At 56.9% G+C, this 18,781-nt stretch overlaps 2 protein-coding genes and 1 long non-coding RNA gene across 3 annotated transcripts; all 3 read left to right on the forward strand.

Moving 5' to 3' along the window:
* Positions 1–11,306: 11,306 nt before the first annotated feature.
* Positions 11,307–11,999, forward strand: LOC136791777 (uncharacterized). Its single transcript, XR_010834394.1, has 3 exons — positions 11,307–11,395; positions 11,567–11,812; positions 11,985–11,999. It is a non-coding gene; the product is annotated as an uncharacterized lncRNA (long non-coding RNA).
* A 604-nt stretch (positions 12,000–12,603) lies between these two features.
* On the forward strand, positions 12,604–16,398 carry LOC136786349 (golgin subfamily A member 6-like protein 22). Its single transcript, XM_066977199.1, has 6 exons — positions 12,604–12,672; positions 13,054–13,230; positions 14,261–14,686; positions 14,859–15,104; positions 15,806–15,976; positions 16,149–16,398. The coding sequence occupies exons 1-6, from the start codon at positions 12,604–12,606 to the stop codon at positions 16,170–16,172; spliced, it is 1,113 nt and encodes a 370-aa protein (XP_066833300.1). The 3' UTR covers positions 16,173–16,398.
* Positions 16,290–18,732, forward strand: LOC136786434 (chromo domain-containing protein cec-1-like). The gene is made up of 4 exons (XM_066977770.1): positions 16,290–16,297; positions 16,343–16,583; positions 17,812–17,910; positions 18,667–18,732. The coding sequence occupies exons 1-4, from the start codon at positions 16,290–16,292 to the stop codon at positions 18,730–18,732; spliced, it is 414 nt and encodes a 137-aa protein (XP_066833871.1).
* Positions 18,733–18,781: the final 49 nt, after the last annotated feature.

Here is an 18,781-nt window from a genome sequence, read left to right on the forward strand (position 1 = left end):
AGGAAGTGGCGGAGGAGGAGGAGGAGGTGGTGTTGGTGGAGGAGGAGTAGGAGGATGTGGAGGAGGCTTCGGTGGCGGCGGAAGAGGCGGCGGTGGCGGAGGAGGATCACGCGGGGGATGAGCAGGTGCTGGAGGAGGGGGTGGAAGAGGATCAGGGGGAAGAGGAGGGGAAGGAGGAGGAAGAGAAGGGGGAGATAAAGGAATCGTAGAATCATAGCAACATTAAGGCTGGAAGAGTCCTTCAATATCATCCAGTCCCTGACTCTTTCTGATAAGAAATGTCTTCTAATTTCCTAGGAGGAGGAGGAGGAGGTGGTATAGGAGGACGAGGAGGTGGTGGAGGAGGAGGTGAAGGAATTTTGGGTAAACCTGTGGTATCAGGATTTGGACTTGATGATCCAAATGGATCCCTTCCAACGGGGTATATTGTGTCATTCTATGAGGAGGAGGAGGATTCATAGAATCATTCTTGTTGGAAAAGACCTTTAAGATCATCCTTCTGTGAGGTGGTGGAGGAGGAGGAGAGAGAGGTGGTGGTGGTGGAGGTGGTGGTGGCGGAGGCGGAGGAGATGGTGGTGGCGGAGGACAAGGATGTGGTGGTGGCAGAGGCAAATGAGATGGTGGTTGTGGAGTAGGAGGAGGAGGTGGTGGCGGAGGACGAGGAGGTGGTGGCGGAGGAGGAGGACGTGGTGGCGGAAGAGGAGGACGTGGTGGCAGACGAGGATGAGGTGGCGGAGGAGGAGGAGGATGCGGTGGCGAAGGAGGAGGAGGAAGAGAAGCGTGAGATAAAGGAATCATAGAATCATAGCAATATAAAGGCTGGAAGAGACGTTCAATATGATCCAGTCCCTGACTCTTTCTGACAAGAAATCTCTTCTAATTTCCTAGGAGGACAAGGAGGAGGTGGTGTCGGAGGAGGAGGAGGTGTCGGAGGAGGAGGAGGAGGAGGTGGTGGCGGAGGAGGAGGAGGAGGTGGAGGAGGCTTCGATGGAGGAGGAAGAGGCGGCGGTGTCGGAGGAGGATCACGCGGGGGATGAGCAGGTGCTGGAGGAGGGGGTGGTAGAGGATCAAGGGGAAGAAGTGGAGGAGGAGGAGGAAGAGAAGGGGGAGATAAAGGAATAATAGAATCATAGCAATATAAAGGCTGGAAGAGACGTTCAATATGATCCAGTCCCTGACTCTTTCTGACAAGAAATCTCTTCTAATTTCCTAGAAGGACAAGGAGCAGGTGATGTCGGAGGAGGAGGAGGTGTCGGAGGAGGAGGAGGTGGTGGCGGAGGAGGAGGAGGAGGTGGAGGAGGCTTCAATGGAGGAGGAAGAGGCGGCGGTGTCGGAGGAGGATCACGCGGGGGATGAGCAGGTGCTGGAGGAGGGGGTGGTAGAGGATCAAGGGGAAGAAGTGGAGGAGGAGGAGGAAGAGAAGGGGGAGATAAAGGAATAATAGAATCATAGCAATATAAAGGCTGGAAGAGACGTTCAATATGATCCAGTCCCTGACTCTTTCTGACAAGAAATCTCTTCTAATTTCCTAGAAGGACAAGGAGGAGGTGGTGTCGGAGGAGGAGGAGTAGTCGGAGGAGGAGGAGGAGGATGTGTCGGAGGAGGAGGAGGAGGAGGTGGTGGCGGAGGAGGAGGAGGAGGTGGAGGAGGCTTCGATGGAGGAGGAAGAGGCGGCGGTGTCGGAGGAGGATCACGCGGGGGATGAGCAGGTGCTGGAGGAGGGGGTGGTAGAGGATCAAGGGGAAGAAGTGGAGGAGGAGGAGGAAGAGAAGGAGGAGATAAAGGAATAATAGAATCATAGCAATATAAAGGCTGGAAGAGACGTTCAATATGATCCAGTCCCTGACTCTTTCTGACAAGAAATCTCTTCTAATTTCCTAGAAGGACAAGGAGCAGGTGATGTCGGAGGAGGAGGAGGTGTCGGAGGAGGAGGAGGTGGGGGCAGAGGACGAGGAGGTGGTGGCGGAGGAGGAAGACGTGGTGGCGGAGGAGGAGGCGGTGGCGGAGGAGGAGGAGGAGGCGGTGGTGGAGGAGGAGGACGAGGCGGTGGTGAAGGAGGAGGAGGAGGCGGTGGCGGAGCAGGAGGAGGAGGAAGTGGCGGAGGAGGAGGAGGAGGTGGTGTTGGTGGAGGAGGAGTAGGAGGATGTGGAGGAGGCTTCGGTGGCGGCGGAAGAGGCGGCGGTGGCGGAGGAGGATCACGGGGGGGATGAGCAGGTGCTGGAGGAGGGGGTGGAAGAGGATCAGGGGGAAGAGGAGGGGAAGGAGGAGGAAGAGAAGGGGGAGATAAAGGAATCGTAGAATCATAGCAACATTAAGGCTGGAAGAGTCCTTCAATATCATCCAGTCCCTGACTCTTTCTGATAAGAAATGTCTTCTAATTTCCTAGCAGGAGGAGGAGGAGGTGGTATAGGAGGACGAGGAGGTGGTGGAGGAGGAGGTGAAGGAATTTTGGGTAAACCTGTGGTATCAGGATTTGGACTTGATGATCCAAATGGATCCCTTCCAACTGGGTATATTGTGTCATTCTATGAGGAGGAGGAGGATTCATAGAATCATTCTTGTTGGAAAAGACCTTTAAGATCATCCTTCTGTGAGGTGGTGGAGGAGGAGGAGAGAGAGGTGGTGGTGGTGGAGGTGGTGGTGGCGGAGGCGGAGGAGATGGTGGTGGCGGAGGACAAGGATGTGGTGGTGGCAGAGGCAAATGAGATGGTGGTTGTGGAGTAGGAGGAGGAGGTGGTGGCGGAGGACGAGGAGGTGGTGGCGGAGGAGGAGGACGTGGTGGCGGAAGAGTAGGACGTGGTGGCAGACGAGGATGAGGTGGCGGAGGAGGAGGAGGATGCGGTGGCGAAGGAGGAGGAGGAAGAGAAGCGGGAGATAAAGGAATCATAGAATCATAGCAATATAAAGGCTGGAAGAGACGTTCAATATGATCCAGTCCCTGACTCTTTCTGACAAGAAATCTCTTCTAATTTCCTAGGAGGACAAGGAGGAGGTGGTGTCGGAGGAGGAGGAGGTGTCGGAGGAGGAGGAGGAGGAGGTGGTGGCGGAGGAGGAGGAGGAGGTGGAGGAGGCTTCGATGGAGGAGGAAGAGGCGGCGGTGTCGGAGGAGGATCACGCGGGGGATGAGCAGGTGCTGGAGGAGGGGGTGGTAGAGGATCAAGGGGAAGAAGTGGAGGAGGAGGAGGAAGAGAAGGGGGAGATAAAGGAATAATAGAATCATAGCAATATAAAGGCTGGAAGAGACGTTCAATATGATCCAGTCCCTGACTCTTTCTGACAAGAAATCTCTTCTAATTTCCTAGAAGGACAAGGAGGAGGTGGTGTCGGAGGAGGAGGAGTAGTCGGAGGAGGAGGAGGAGGATGTGTCGGAGGAGGAGGAGGAGGAGGTGGTGGCGGAGGAGGAGGAGGAGGTGGAGGAGGCTTCGATGGAGGAGGAAGAGGCGGCGGTGTCGGAGGAGGATCACGCGGGGGATGAGCAGGTGCTGGAGGAGGGGGTGGTAGAGGATCAAGGGGAAGAAGTGGAGGAGGAGGAGGAAGAGAAGGGGGAGATAAAGGAATAATAGAATCATAGCAATATAAAGGCTGGAAGAGACGTTCAATATGATCCAGTCCCTGACTCTTTCTGACAAGAAATCTCTTCTAATTTCCTAGAAGGACAAGGAGCAGGTGATGTCGGAGGAGGAGGAGGTGTCGGAGGAGGAGGAGGTGGTGGCAGAGGACGAGGAGGTGGTGGCGGAGGAGGAAGACGTGGTGGCGGAGGAGGAGGCGGTGGCGGAGGAGGAGGAGGAGGCGGTGGTGGAGGAGGAGGACGAGGCGGTGGTGAAGGAGGAGGAGGAGGCGGTGGCGGAGCAGGAGGAGGAGGAAGTGGCGGAGGAGGAGGAGGAGGAGGAGGAGGAGGTGGTGTTGGTGGAGGAGGAGTAGGAGGATGTGGAGGAGGCTTCGGTGGCGGCGGAAGAGGCGGCGGTGGCGGAGGAGGATCACGCGGGGGATGAGCAGGTGCTGGAGGAGGGGGTGGAAGAGGATCAGGGGGAAGAGGAGGGGAAGGAGGAGGAAGAGAATGGGGAGATAAAGGAATCGTAGAATCATAGCAACATTAAGGCTGGAAGAGTCCTTCAATATCATCCAGTCCCTGACTCTTTCTGATAAGAAATGTCTTCTAATTTCCTAGCAGGAGGAGGAGGAGGTGGTATAGGAGGACGAGGAGGTGGTGGAGGAGGAGGTGAAGGAATTTTGGGTAAACCTGTGGTATCAGGATTTGGACTTGATGATCCAAATGGATCCCTTCCAACGGGGTATATTGTGTCATTCTATGAGGAGGAGGAGGATTCATAGAATCATTCTTGTTGGAAAAGACCTTTAAGATCATCCTTCTACGAGGTGGTGGAGGAGGAGGAGGAGGAGGTGGTGGTGGTGGAGGTGGTGGTGGCGGAGGCGGAGGAGATGGTGATGGCGGAGGCAGAGGATGTGGTGGTGGCAGAGGCAAATGAGATGGTGGTTGTGGAGGCGAGGAGGAGGTGGTGGCGGAGGACGAGGAGGTGGTGGCGGAGGAGGAGGACGTGGTGGCGGAGTAGGAGGACGTGGTGGCAGACGAGGAGGAGGTGGCGGAGGAGGAGGAGGAGGCGGTGGCGAAGGAGGAGGAGGAAGAGAAGCGGGAGATAAAGGAATCATAGAATCATAGCAATATAAAGGCTGGAAGAGACGTTCAATATGATCCAGTCCCTGACTCTTTCTGACAAGAAATCTCTTCTAATTTCCTAGGAGGACAAGGAGGAGGTGGTGTCGGAGGAGGAGGAGGTGTCGGAGGAGGAGGAGGAGGAGGTGGTGGCGGAGGAGGAGGAGGAGGTGGAGGAGGCTTCGATGGAGGAGGAAGAGGCGGCGGTGTCGGAGGAGGATCACGCGGGGGATGAGCAGGTGCTGGAGGAGGGGGTGGTAGAGGATCAAGGGGAAGAAGTGGAGGAGGAGGAGGAAGAGAAGGGGGAGATAAAGGAATAATAGAATCATAGCAATATAAAGGCTGGAAGAGACGTTCAATATGATCCAGTCCCTGACTCTTTCTGACAAGAAATGTCTTCTAATTTCCTAGAAGGACAAGGAGGAGGTGGTGTCGGAGGAGGAGGAGTAGTCGGAGGAGGAGGAGGAGGATGTGTCGGAGGAGGAGGAGGAGGAGGTGGTGGCGGAGGAGGAGGAGGAGGTGGAGGAGGCTTCGATGGAGGAGGAAGAGGCGGCGGTGTCGGAGGAGGATCACGCGGGGGATGAGCAGGTGCTGGAGGAGGGGGTGGTAGAGGATCAAGGGGAAGAAGTGGAGGAGGAGGAGGAAGAGAAGGAGGAGATAAAGGAATAATAGAATCATAGCAATATAAAGGCTGGAAGAGACGTTCAATATGATCCAGTCCCTGACTCTTTCTGACAAGAAATCTCTTCTAATTTCCTAGAAGGACAAGGAGCAGGTGATGTCGGAGGAGGAGGAGGTGTCGGAGGAGGAGGAGGTGGTGGCAGAGGACGAGGAGGTGGTGGCGGAGGAGGAAGACGTGGTGGCGGAGGAGGAGGCGGTGGCGGAGGAGGAGGAGGAGGCGGTGGTGGAGGAGGAGGACGAGGCGGTGGTGAAGGAGGAGGAGGAGGCGGTGGCGGAGCAGGAGGAGGAGGAAGTGGCGGAGGAGGAGGAGGAGGTGGTGTTGGTGGAGGAGGAGTAGGAGGATGTGGAGGAGGCTTCGGTGGCGGCGGAAGAGGCGGCGGTGGCGGAGGAGGATCACGCGGGGGATGAGCAGGTGCTGGAGGAGGGGGTGGAAGAGGATCAGGGGGAAGAGGAGGGGAAGGAGGAGGAAGAGAAGGGGGAGATAAAGGAATCGTAGAATCATAGCAACATTAAGGCTGGAAGAGTCCTTCAATATCATCCAGTCCCTGACTCTTTCTGATAAGAAATGTCTTCTAATTTCCTAGGAGGAGGAGGAGGAGGTGGTATAGGAGGACGAGGAGGTGGTGGAGGAGGAGGTGAAGGAATTTTGGGTAAACCTGTGGTATCAGGATTTGGACTTGATGATCCAAATGGATCCCTTCCAACGGGGTATATTGTGTCATTCTATGAGGAGGAGGAGGATTCATAGAATCATTCTTGTTGGAAAAGACCTTTAAGATCATCCTTCTGTGAGGTGGTGGAGGAGGAGGAGAGAGAGGTGGTGGTGGTGGAGGTGGTGGTGGCGGAGGCGGAGGAGATGGTGGTGGCGGAGGACAAGGATGTGGTGGTGGCAGAGGCAAATGAGATGGTGGTTGTGGAGTAGGAGGAGGAGGTGGTGGCGGAGGACGAGGAGGTGGTGGCGGAGGAGGAGGACGTGGTGGCGGAAGAGGAGGACGTGGTGGCAGACGAGGATGAGGTGGCGGAGGAGGAGGAGGATGCGGTGGCGAAGGAGGAGGAGGAAGAGAAGCGTGAGATAAAGGAATCATAGAATCATAGCAATATAAAGGCTGGAAGAGACGTTCAATATGATCCAGTCCCTGACTCTTTCTGACAAGAAATCTCTTCTAATTTCCTAGGAGGACAAGGAGGAGGTGGTGTCGGAGGAGGAGGAGGTGTCGGAGGAGGAGGAGGAGGAGGTGGTGGCGGAGGAGGAGGAGGAGGTGGAGGAGGCTTCGATGGAGGAGGAAGAGGCGGCGGTGTCGGAGGAGGATCACGCGGGGGATGAGCAGGTGCTGGAGGAGGGGGTGGTAGAGGATCAAGGGGAAGAAGTGGAGGAGGAGGAGGAAGAGAAGGGGGAGATAAAGGAATAATAGAATCATAGCAATATAAAGGCTGGAAGAGACGTTCAATATGATCCAGTCCCTGACTCTTTCTGACAAGAAATGTCTTCTAATTTCCTAGAAGGACAAGGAGGAGGTGGTGTCGGAGGAGGAGGAGGTGTCGGAGGAGGAGGAGGTGGTGGCGGAGGACGAGGAGGTGGTGGCGGAGGAGGAAGACGTGGTGGCGGAGGAGGAGGCGGTGGCGGAGGAGGAGGAGGAGGCGGTGGTGGAGGAGGAGGACGAGGCGGTGGTGAAGGAGGAGGAGGAGGCGGTGGCGGAGCAGGAGGAGGAGGAAGTGGCGGAGGAGGAGGAGGAGGAGGAGGTGGTGTTGGTGGAGGAGGAGTAGGAGGATGTGGAGGAGGCTTCGGTGGCGGCGGAAGAGGCGGCGGTGGCGGAGGAGGATCACGCGGGGGATGAGCAGGTGCTGGAGGAGGGGGTGGAAGAGGATCAGGGGGAAGAGGAGGGGAAGGAGGAGGAAGAGAATGGGGAGATAAAGGAATCGTAGAATCATAGCAACATTAAGGCTGGAAGAGTCCTTCAATATCATCCAGTCCCTGACTCTTTCTGATAAGAAATGTCTTCTAATTTCCTAGCAGGAGGAGGAGGAGGTGGTATAGGAGGACGAGGAGGTGGTGGAGGAGGAGGTGAAGGAATTTTGGGTAAACCTGTGGTATCAGGATTTGGACTTGATGATCCAAATGGATCCCTTCCAACGGGGTATATTGTGTCATTCTATGAGGAGGAGGAGGATTCATAGAATCATTCTTGTTGGAAAAGACCTTTAAGATCATCCTTCTACGAGGTGGTGGAGGAGGAGGAGGAGGAGGTGGTGGTGGTGGAGGTGGTGGTGGCGGAGGCGGAGGAGATGGTGATGGCGGAGGCAGAGGATGTGGTGGTGGCAGAGGCAAATGAGATGGTGGTTGTGGAGGCGAGGAGGAGGTGGTGGCGGAGGACGAGGAGGTGGTGGCGGAGGAGGAGGACGTGGTGGCGGAGTAGGAGGACGTGGTGGCAGACGAGGAGGAGGTGGCGGAGGAGGAGGAGGAGGCGGTGGCGAAGGAGGAGGAGGAAGAGAAGCGTGAGATAAAGGAATCATAGAATCATAGCAATATAAAGGCTGGAAGAGACGTTCAATATGATCCAGTCCCTGACTCTTTCTGACAAGAAATCTCTTCTAATTTCCTAGGAGGACAAGGAGGAGGTGGTGTCGGAGGAGGAGGAGGTGTCGGAGGAGGAGGAGGAGGAGGTGGTGGCGGAGGAGGAGGAGGAGGTGGAGGAGGCTTCAATGGAGGAGGAAGAGGCGGCGGTGTCGGAGGAGGATCACGCGGGGGATGAGCAGGTGCTGGAGGAGGGGGTGGTAGAGGATCAAGGGGAAGAAGTGGAGGAGGAGGAGGAAGAGAAGGGGGAGATAAAGGAATAATAGAATCATAGCAATATAAAGGCTGGAAGAGACGTTCAATATGATCCAGTCCCTGACTCTTTCTGACAAGAAATCTCTTCTAATTTCCTAGAAGGACAAGGAGGAGCTGGTGTCGGAGGAGGAGGAGGTGTCGGAGGAGGAGGAGGTGGTGGCGGAGGACGAGGAGGTGGTGGCGGAGTAGGAGGACGTGGTGGCAGACGAGGAGGCGGTGGCGAAGGAGGAGGAGGAAGAGAAGGGGGAGATAAAGGAATCATAGAATCATAGCAATATAAAGGCTGGAAGAGACGTTCAATATGATCCCGTCCCTGACTCTTTCTGACAAGAAATCTCTTCTAATTTCCTAGGAGGACAAGGAGGAGGTGGTGTCGGAGGAGGAGGAGGTGTCGGAGGAGGAGGAGGAGGAGGTGGTCGCGGAGGAGGAGGAGGTGGTGGTGACGGAGGTGGAGGAGGTGGTGGTGGCGGAGGCGGAGGAGGTGGTGGTTGTGGTAGAGGACGAGGAGGTGGTGGCGGAGGAGGAGGAGGTGTCGGAGGAGGAGGAGGTGGTGGCGGAGGACGAGGAGGTGGTGGCGGAGGAGGAAGACGTGGTGGCGGAGGAGGAGGCGGTGGCGGAGGAGGAGGAGGAGGCGGTGGTGGAGGAGGAGGACGAGGCGGTGGTGAAGGAGGAGGAGGAGGCGGTGGCGGAGCAGGAGGAGGAGGAAGTGGCGGAGGAGGAGGAGGAGGAGGAGGAGGAGGTGGTGTTGGTGGAGGAGGAGTAGGAGGATGTGGAGGAGGCTTCGGTGGCGGCGGAAGAGGCGGCGGTGGCGGAGGAGGATCACGCGGGGGATGAGCAGGTGCTGGAGGAGGGGGTGGAAGAGGATCAGGGGGAAGAGGAGGGGAAGGAGGAGGAAGAGAAGGGGGAGATAAAGGAATCGTAGAATCATAGCAACATTAAGGCTGGAAGAGTCCTTCAATATCATCCAGTCCCTGACTCTTTCTGATAAGAAATGTCTTCTAATTTCCTAGCAGGAGGAGGAGGAGGTGGTATAGGAGGACGAGGAGGTGGTGGAGGAGGAGGTGAAGGAATTTTGGGTAAACCTGTGGTATCAGGATTTGGACTTGATGATCCAAATGGATCCCTTCCAACGGGGTATATTGTGTCATTCTATGAGGAGGAGGAGGATTCATAGAATCATTCTTGTTGGAAAAGACCTTTAAGATCATCCTTCTACGAGGTGGTGGAGGAGGAGGAGGAGGAGGTGGTGGTGGTGGAGGTGGTGGTGGCGGAGGCGGAGGAGATGGTGATGGCGGAGGCAGAGGATGTGGTGGTGGCAGAGGCAAATGAGATGGTGGTTGTGGAGGCGAGGAGGAGGTGGTGGCGGAGGACGAGGAGGTGGTGGCGGAGGAGGAGGACGTGGTGGCGGAGTAGGAGGACGTGGTGGCAGACGAGGAGGAGGTGGCGGAGGAGGAGGAGGATGCGGTGGCGAAGGAGGAGGAGGAAGAGAAGCGGGAGATAAAGGAATCATAGAATCATAGCAATATAAAGGCTGGAAGAGACGTTCAATATGATCCAGTCCCTGACTCTTTCTGACAAGAAATCTCTTCTAATTTCCTAGGAGGACAAGGAGGAGGTGGTGTCGGAGGAGGAGGAGGTGTCGGAGGAGGAGGAGGAGGAGGTGGTGGCGGAGGAGGAGGAGGAGGTGGAGGAGGCTTCAATGGAGGAGGAAGAGGCGGCGGTGTCGGAGGAGGATCACGCGGGGGATGAGCAGGTGCTGGAGGAGGGGGTGGTAGAGGATCAAGGGGAAGAAGTGGAGGAGGAGGAGGAAGAGAAGGGGGAGATAAAGGAATAATAGAATCATAGCAATATAAAGGCTGGAAGAGACGTTCAATATGATCCAGTCCCTGACTCTTTCTGAAAAGAAATCTCTTCTAATTTCCTAGAAGGACAAGGAGGAGCTGGTGTCGGAGGAGGAGGAGGTGTCGGAGGAGGAGGAGGTGGTGGCGGAGGACGAGGAGGTGGTGGCGGAGGACGAGGAGGTGGTGGCGGAGTAGGAGGACGTGGTGGCAGACGAGGAGGCGGTGGCGGAGGAGGAGGAGGAGGCGGTGGCGAAGGAGGAAGAGGAAGAGAAGGGGGAGATAAAGGAATCATAGAATCATAGCAATATAAATGCTGGAAGAGACGTTCAATATGATCCAGTCCCTGACTCTTTCTGACAAGAAATCTCTTCTAATTTCCAAGGAGGACAAGGAGGAGGTGGTGGCGGAGGAGGAGGAGGTGGTGGCAGAGGAGGAGGTGGTGGCGGAGGTGGCGGAGGAGGAGGAGGAGGAGGAGGTGGCGAAGGAGGAGGAGGACGAGGAGGAGGAGGTGGTGGTGGTGGAGGAGGAGGAGGATGTGGAGGAGGCTTCCGTGGCGGTGGAGGAGACGGCGGTGGCGGAGGAGGATCACGCGGGGGATGAGCAGGTGCTGGAGGAGGGGGTGGTAGAGGATCAGGGGGAAGAGGAGGGAAGGATGATGAAGAGAGGGGGGAGATAAAGGAATCGTAGAATCATAGCAACATTAAGGCTGGAAGAGACCTTCAATATCATCCAGTCCCTGACTCTTTCTGATAAGAAATGTCTTCTAATTTCCTAGGAGGAGGAGGAGGAGGTGGTATAGGAGGACGAGGAGGTGGTGGAGGAGGAGGTGAAGGAATTTTGGGTAAACCTGTGGTATCAGGATTTGGACTTGATGATCCAAATGGATCCCTTCCAACTGGGTATATTGTGTTAATCTATGAGGAGGAGGAGGATTCATAGAATCATTCCTGTTGGAGGAGACCTTTAAGATCATCCTTCTACGAGGTGGTGGAGGAGGAGGACGAGGAGGAGGTGGTGGTGGAGGAGGTGGTGGCGGAGGTGGTGGTGGCGGAGGCGGATGAGGTGGTGGTGGCGGAGGCGGAAAAGGTGGTGGTGTTTGTGGCGGAGGAGGTGGTGGTGGTGGCGGAGGATGAGGAGGTGGTGGCGGAGGACGAGGAGGTGGTCGCGGAGGACGAGGAGGTGGTGGCGGAGGAGGAGGACGTGGTGGCAGAGGAGTAGGTGGTGGCGGAGGTGGCGGAGGAGGAGGAGGAGGAGGTGGCGGAGGAGGAGGAGGAGGAGGTGGTGGTGGAGGTGGAGGATGAGGATGTGGAGGAGGTTTCGGTGGCGGTGGAGGAGGTGGCGGTGGCGGAGGAGGATCACGCGGGGGAAGAGCAGGTGCTGGAGGAGGGGGTGGTAGAGGATCAGGGGGAAGAGGAGGGGAGGAGGATAAAGAGAAGGGGGAGATAAAGGAATTGTAGAATCATAGCAACATTAAGGCTGGAAGAGACCTTCAATATCATCCAGTCCCTGACTCTTTCTGATAAGAAATGTCTTCTAATTTCCTAGGAGGAGGAGGAGGTGGTGGAGGACGAGGAGAGGGATGACAAGGAAAAGGACGACGAGAAGAAGGTCGACGACAACGATGATGAGAAAGACAACGAGGAGGAGGAGGGGGAAAAGGTCGTGGAGCAGGAAAAGGAGGAGGAGGCGGCGGCAGCGATGGTGCTGGTGGAGGAGAAAGGAGCAGCGGTGGTGCTGGTGGAGGAGGAGGCGGCAGTGGTGGCGGTGGAGGAGCACGCGGGGAAAGAGCAGGTGCTGGAGGAGAGGGTGGTAGAGGATCAAGGGGAAGAAGTGGAGGAGGAGGAGGAAGAGAAGGGGGAGATAAAGGAACCATAAACTCATAGCAATATAAAGGCTGGAAGAGACGTTCAATATGATCCAGTCCCTGACTCTTTCTGACAAGAAATCTCTTCTAATTTCCTAGGAGGACAAGGAGGAGGTGGTGGCGGAGGAGGAGGAGTAGTCGGAGGAGGAGGAGGAGGAGGTGTCGGAGGAGGAGGAGGAGGAGGTGGTGGCGGAGGAGGAGGAGGAGGTGGAGGAGGCTTCAATGGAGGAGGAAGAGGCGGCGGTGTCGGAGGAGGATCACGCGGGGGATGAGCAGGTGCTGGAGGAGGGGGTGGTAGAGGATCAAGGGGAAGAAGTGGAGGAGGAGGAGGAAGAGAAGGGGGAGATAAAGGAATAATAGAATCATAGCAATATAAAGGCTGGAAGAGACGTTCAATATGATCCAGTCCCTGACTCTTTCTGACAAGAAATCTCTTCTAATTTCCTAGAAGGACAAGGAGGAGCTGGTGTCGGAGGAGGAGGAGGTGTCGGAGGAGGAGGAGGTGGTGGCGGAGGAGGAGGAGGTGGTGGCGGTGGAGGAGGACGTGGTGGCGGAGGAGGAGGCGGTGGCGGAGGAGGAGGAGGAGGCGGTGGTGGAGGAGGAGGAGGAGGCGGTGGTGAAGGAGGAGGAGGAGGCGGTGGCGGAGCAGGAGGAGGAGGAAGTGGCGGAGGAGGAGGAGGAGGAGGAGGTGGTGTTGGTGGAGGAGGAGTAGGAGGATATGGAGGAGGCTTCGGTGGCGGCGGAAGAGGCGGCGGTGGCGGAGGAGGATCACGCGGGGGACGAGCAGGTGCTGGAGGAGGGGGTGGAAGAGGATCAGGGGGAAGAGGAGGGGAAGGAGGAGGAAGAGAAGGGGGAGATAAAGGAATCATAGAATCATAGCAACATTAAGGCTGGAAGAGACCTTCAATATCATCCAGTCCCTGACTATTTCTGATAAGAAATGTCTTCTAATTTCCTAGCAGGAGGAGGAGGAGGTGCTATAGGAGGACGAGGAGGTGTTGGCGGAGGAGGTGAAGGAATTTTGGGTAAACCTGTGGTATCAGGATTTGGACTTGATGATCCAAATGGATCCCTTCCAACTGGGTATATTGTGTCATTCTATGAGGAGGAGGAGGATTCATAGAATCATTCTTGTTGGAAAAGACCTTTAAGATCATCCTTCTACGAGGTGGTGGAGGAGGAGGAGGAGGAGGAGTTGGTGGTGGAGGTTTTGGTGGCGGAGGCGGAGGAGGGGGTGGTGGCAGAGGCCCAGGAGATGGTGGTTCTGGAGGCGGAGGATGAGGAGGTGGTGGCGGAGGACGAGGAGGTGGTGGCCGAGGAGGAGGTGGTCGCGGAGGACGAGGAGGTGGTGGCGGAGGACGAGGAGGTGGTGGCGGAGGAGGAGGACGTGGTGGCAGACGAGGAGGAGGTGGCGGAGGAGGAGGAGGAGACAGTGGCGAAGGAGGAGGAGGAAGAGAAGCGGGAGATAAAGGAATCATAGAATCATAGCAATATAAAGGCTGGAAGAGACGTTCAATATGATCCAGTCCCTGACTCTTTCTGACAAGAAATCTCTTCTAATTTCCTAGAAGGACAAGGAGGAGGTGGTGTCGGAGGAGGAGGAGGTGTCGGAGGAGGAGGAGGAGGAGGTGGTGGCGAAGGAGGAGGAGGTGGTGGTGGCGGAGGTGGAGGAGGTGGTGGTGGCGGAGGCGGAGGAGGTGGTGGTTGTGGTGTAGGACGAGGAGGTGGTGGCGGAGGAGGAGGAGGTGGTGGCAGAGGAGGAGGTGGTGGCGGAGGTGGCGGAGGAGGAGGAGGAGGAGGAGGTGGCGGAGGAGGAGGAGGAGGCCGTGGCGGAGGAGGAGGAGGAGGCGGTGGCGAAGGAGGAGGAGGAGGCGCTGGCGGAGCAGGAGGAGGAAGAGGTGGCGGAGGAGGAGGTGGAGGAGGTGGTGGTGGAGGAGGAGGAGTAGGAGGATGTGGAGGAGGCTTCGGTGGCGGTGGAGGAGGCGGCGGTGGCAGAGGAGGATCATGCGGGGGAAGAGCAGGTGCTGGAGGAGGGGGTAGTAGAGGATCAGGGGGAAGAGGAGGGGAAGGAGGAGGAAGAGAAGGGGGAGATAAAGGACTCGTAGAATCATAGCAACATTAAGGCTGGAAGAGACCTTCAATATCATCCAGTCCCTGACTATTTGTGATAAGAAATGTCTTCTAATTTCCTAGGAGGAGGAGGAGGAGGTGCTATAGGAGGACGAGGAGGTGGTGGCGGAGGAGGTGAAGGAATTTTGGGTAAACCTGTGGTATCAGGATTTGGACTTGATGATCCAAATGGATCCCTTCCAACTGGGTATATTGTGTCATTCTATGAGGAGAAGGAGGATTCATAGAATCATTCTTGTTGGAAGAGACCGTTAAGATCATCCTTCTACGAGGTGGTGGAGGAGGAGGACGAGGAGGAGGTGGTCGTGGAGGTGGTGGTGGCGGAGGCGGAGGAGGTGGTGGTGGCAGAGGCCCAGGAGATGGTGGTTGTAAAGGCGGAGGACAAGGAGGTGGTGGCGGAGGACGAGGAGGTGTTGGCGGAGGACGAGGAGGTGGTGGCGGAGGAGGAGGACGTGGTGGCAGAGGGGGAGGAGGTGGCGGTGGAGGAGGAGGATGCCGTGGCGGAGGAGGAGGAGGAGGTGGTGGCGGAGCAGGAGGAGGAGGAGGTGGCGGAGGAGGAGGAGGAGGAGGAGGTGGTGGTGGAGGAGCAGGAGGAGGAGGATGTCGAAGAGGCTTCGGTGGCGGTGGAGGAGGCGGCGGTGGCAGAGGAGGATCACGCGGGGGATGAGCAGGTGCTGGAGGGGGGGGTGGTAGAGGATCAGGGGGAAGAGGAGGGGAAGGAGGAGGAAGACAAGGGGGAGATAAAGGAATCGTAGAATCATAGCAACATTAAGGCTGGAAGAGTCCTTCAATATCATCCAGTCCCTGACTCTTTCTGATAAGAAATGTCTTCTAATTTCCTAGCAGGAGGAGGAGGTGGTGGAGGACGAGGAGAGGGATGACAAGGAAAAGGACGACGAGAAGAAGGTCGACGACAACGATGATGAGAAAGACAACGAGGAGGAGGAGGGGGAAAAGGTCGTGGAGCAGGAAAAGGAGGAGGAGGCTGCGGCAGCGATGGTGCTGGTGGAGGAGAAAGCAGCAGCGGTGGTGGTGGTGGTGGAGGAGGCGGCAGTGGTGGCGGTGGAGGAGCACGCGGGGAAAGAGCAGGTGCTGGAGGAGAGTGTGGTAGAGGATCAAGGGGAAGAAGTGGAGGAGGAGGAGGAAGAGAAGGGGGAGATAAAGGAATCATAGAATCATAGCAATATAAAGGCTGGAAGAGACGTTCAATATGATCCAGTCCCTGACTCTTTCTGACAAGAAATCTCTTCTAATTTCCTAGAAGGACAAGGAGGAGGTGGTGTCGGAGGAGGAGGAGGAGTCAGAGGAGGAGGAGGTGGTGGCGGAGGACGAGGAGGTGGTGGCGGAGGAGGAGGACGTGGTGGCGGAGGAGGAGGAGGTGGCGGAGGAGGAGGAGGAGGCGGTGGTGGAGGAGGAGGAGGAGGCGGTGGTGAAGGAGGAGGAGGAGGCGGTGGCGGAGCAGAAGTAGGAGGAAGTGGCGGAGGAGGAGGAGGAGGAGGAGGAGGAGGAGGAGGAGGAGGTGGTGGCGGAGGAGGAGGAGTAGGAGGATGTGGAGGAGGCTTCGGTGGAGGCGGAAGAGGCGGCGGTGGCGGAGGAGGATCACGCGGGGGATGAGCAGGTGCTGGAGGAGAGGGTGGTAGAGGATCAAGGGGAAGAAGTGGAGGAGGAGGAGGAAGAGAAGGGGGAGATAAAGGAATCATAGAATCATAGCAATATAAAGGCTGGAAGAGACGTTCCATATTATCCAGTCCCTGACTCTTTCTGACAAGAAATCTCTTCTACTTTCGTAGAAGGACAAGGAGGAGGTGGTGGCACAGGAGGAGGAGGTGTCGGAGGAGGAAGAGGAGGAGGTGTCGGAGGAGGAGGAGGTGGTGACGGAGGAGGAGGTAGAGGTGGAGGAGGCTTCGGTGGCGGCGGAAGAGGCAGCGGTGGCGGAGGAGGATCACGCGGGGGATGGGCAGGTGCTGGAGGAGGGTGTGGAAGAGGATCAGGGGGAAGAGGAGGGGAAGGAGGAAGAAGAGAAGGGGTTGATAAAGGAATCGTAGAATCATAGCAACATTAAGGCTGGAAGAGACCTTCAATATCATCCAGTCCCTGACTCTTTCTGATAAGAAATGTCTTCTAATTTCCTAGGAGGAAGAGGAGGAGGTGGTATAGGAGGACGAGGAGGTGTTGGCGGAGGAGGTGAAGGAATTTTGGGTAAACCTGTGGTATCAGGATTTGGACTTGATGATCCAAATGGATCCCTTCCATCTGGGTATATTGTGTGATTCTATGAGGAGGTAGGAGGATTCATAGAATCATTCTTGTTGGAAAAGACCTTTAAGATCATCCTTCTACGAGGTGGTGGAGGAGGAGGAGGAGGAGGAGGTGGTGGTGGAGGTGGTGGTGGCAGAGGCGGAGGAGGTGGTGGTGGCAGAGGCAAATGAGATGGTGGTTGTGGAGGCGGAGGATGAGGAGGTGGTGGCGGAGGACGAGGAGGTGGTGCCGGAGTACGAGGAGGTGGTGGCGGAGGAGGAGGACGTGGTGGCAGATGAGGAGGAGGTGGCGGAGGAGGAGGAGGAGGCGGTGGCGAAGGAGGAGGAGGAAGAGAAGCGGGAGATAAAGGAATCATAGAATCATAGCAATATAAAGGCTGGAAGACACGTTCAATATGATCCAGTCCCTGACTCTTTCTGACAAGAAATCTCTTCTAATTTCCTAGGAGGACAAGGAGGAGGTGGTGTCGGAGGAGGAGGAGGTGTCGGACGAGGAGGAGGAGGAGGTGGTGGCGGAGGAGGAGGAGGTGGTGGTTGCGGAGGTGGAGGAGGTGGTGGTGGTGGAGGCGGAGGAGGTGGTGGTTGTGGTAGAGGACGAGGAGGTGGTGGCGGAGGGGGAGGAGGTGGTGGCAGAGGAGGAGGTGGTGGCGGAGGTGGCGGAGGAGGAGGAGGAGGAGGAGGTGGCGGAGGAGGAGGAGGAGGCGGTGGCGAAGGAGGAGGAGGAAGAGAAGCGGGAGATAAAGGAATCATAGAATCATAGCAATATAAAGGCTGGAAGAGACGTTCAATATGATCCAGTCCCTGACTCTTTCTGACAAGAAATCTCTTCTAATTTCCTAGGAGGACAAGGAGGAGGTGGTGGCGGAGGAGGAGGAGTAGTCGGAGGAGGAGGAGGAGGAGGTGTCGGAGGAGGAGGAGGAGGAGGTGTTGGCGGAGGAGGAGGAGGAGGTGGAGGAGGCTTCGATGGAGGAGGAAGAGGCGGCGGTGTCGGAGGAGGATCACGCGGGGGATGAGCAGGTGCTGGAGGAGGGGGTGGTAGAGGATCAAGGGGAAGAAGTGGAGGAGGAGGAGGAAGAGAAGGAGGAGATAAAGGAATAATAGAATCATAGCAATATAAAGGCTGGAAGAGACGTTCAATATGATCCAGTCCCTGACTCTTTCTGACAAGAAATCTCTTCTAATTTCCTAGGAGGACAAGGAGGAGGTGGTGTCGGAGGAGGAGGAGTAGTCGGAGGAGGAGGAGGAGGATGTGTCGGAGGAGGAGGAGGAGGAGGTGGTGGCGGAGGAGGAGGAGGAGGTGGAGGAGGCTTCGATGGAGGAGGAAGAGGCGGCGGTGTCGGAGGAGGATCACGCGGGGGATGAGAAGGTGCTGGAGGAGGGGGTGGTAGAGGATCAAGGGGAAGAAGTGGAGGAGGAGGAGGAAGAGAATGAGGAGATAAAGGAATAATAGAATCATAGCAATATAAAGGCTGGAAGAGACGTTCAATATGATCCAGTCCCTGACTCTTTCTGACAAGAAATCTCTTCTAATTTCCTAGAAGGACAAGGAGGAGGTGGTGTCGGACGAGGAAGAGGTGTCGGAGGAGGAGGAGGTGGTGGCAGAGGACGAGGAGGTGGTGGCGGAGGAGGAAGACGTGGTGGCGGAGGAGGAGGCGGTGGCGGAGGAGGAGGAGGAGGCGGTGGTGGAGGAGGAGGACGAGGCGGTGGTGAAGGAGGAGGAGGAGGCGGTGGCGGAGCAGGAGGAGGAGGAAGTGGCGGAGGAGGAGGAGGAGGAGGAGGAGGAGGTGGTGTTGGTGGCGGAGGACTAGGAGGATGTGGAGGAGGCTTCGGTGGCGGCGGAAGAGGCGGCGGTGGCGGAGGAGGATCACGCGGGGGATGATCAGGTGCTGGAGGAGGGGGTGGAAGAGGATCAGGGGAAAGAGGAGGGGAAGGAGGAGGAAGAGAAGGGGGAGATAAAGGAATCGTAGAATCATAGCAACATTAAGGCTGGAAGAGTCCTTCAATATCATCCAGTCCCTGACTCTTTCTGATAAGAAATGTCTTCTAATTTCCTAGGAGGAGGAGGAGGAGGTGGTATAGGAGGACGAGGAGGTGGTGGAGGAGGAGGTGAAGGAATTTTGGGTAAACCTGTGGTATCAGGATTTGGACTTGATGATCCAAATGGATCCCTTCCAACGGGGTATATTGTGTCATTCTATGAGGAGGAGGAGGATTCATAGAATCATTCTTGTTGGAAAAGACCTTTAAGATCATCCTTCTGTGAGGTGGTGGAGGAGGAGGAGAGAGAGGTGGTGGTGGTGGAGGTGGTGGTGGCGGAGGCGGAGGAGATGGTGGTGGCGGAGGACAAGGATGTGGTGGTGGCAGAGGCAAATGAGATGGTGGTTGTAGAGTAGGAGGAGGAGGTGGTGGCGGAGGACGAGGAGGTGGTGGCGGAGGAGGAGGACGTGGTGGCGGAGTAGGAGGACGTGGTGGCAGACGAGGAGGAGGTGGCGGAGGAGGAGTAGGATG

Source organism: Anser cygnoides, chromosome 1 (genome assembly GCF_040182565.1).
Source record: "Anser cygnoides isolate HZ-2024a breed goose chromosome 1, Taihu_goose_T2T_genome, whole genome shotgun sequence".
NCBI classification, from domain to species: Eukaryota; Metazoa; Chordata; class Aves; order Anseriformes; family Anatidae; genus Anser; species Anser cygnoides.

What these genes read in the sequence shown, in the direction of transcription:
- LOC136786434 (XM_066977770.1), top strand. An exon ending in CGGAGGAGGAGGAGGAGGCG is followed by an intron (nt 16,584 to 17,811) that starts GTGGCGAAGGAG and finishes CTAATTTCCTAG; the next exon opens with AAGGACAAGGAGGAGGTGGT. An exon ending in TGGCGGAGGAGGAAGACGTG is followed by an intron (nt 17,911 to 18,666) that starts GTGGCGGAGGAG and finishes GTTGTAGAGTAG; the next exon opens with GAGGAGGAGGTGGTGGCGGA.
- LOC136786349 (XM_066977199.1), top strand. Translation starts at nt 12,604, where the DNA reads ATGGAGGAGGCTTCGGTGGCGGCGGAAGAGGCGGCGGTGGCGGAGGAG. An exon ending in AGCACGCGGGGAAAGAGCAG is followed by an intron (nt 15,105 to 15,805) that starts GTGCTGGAGGAG and finishes CTACTTTCGTAG; the next exon opens with AAGGACAAGGAGGAGGTGGT. An exon ending in ATCACGCGGGGGATGGGCAG is followed by an intron (nt 15,977 to 16,148) that starts GTGCTGGAGGAG and finishes CTAATTTCCTAG; the next exon opens with GAGGAAGAGGAGGAGGTGGT.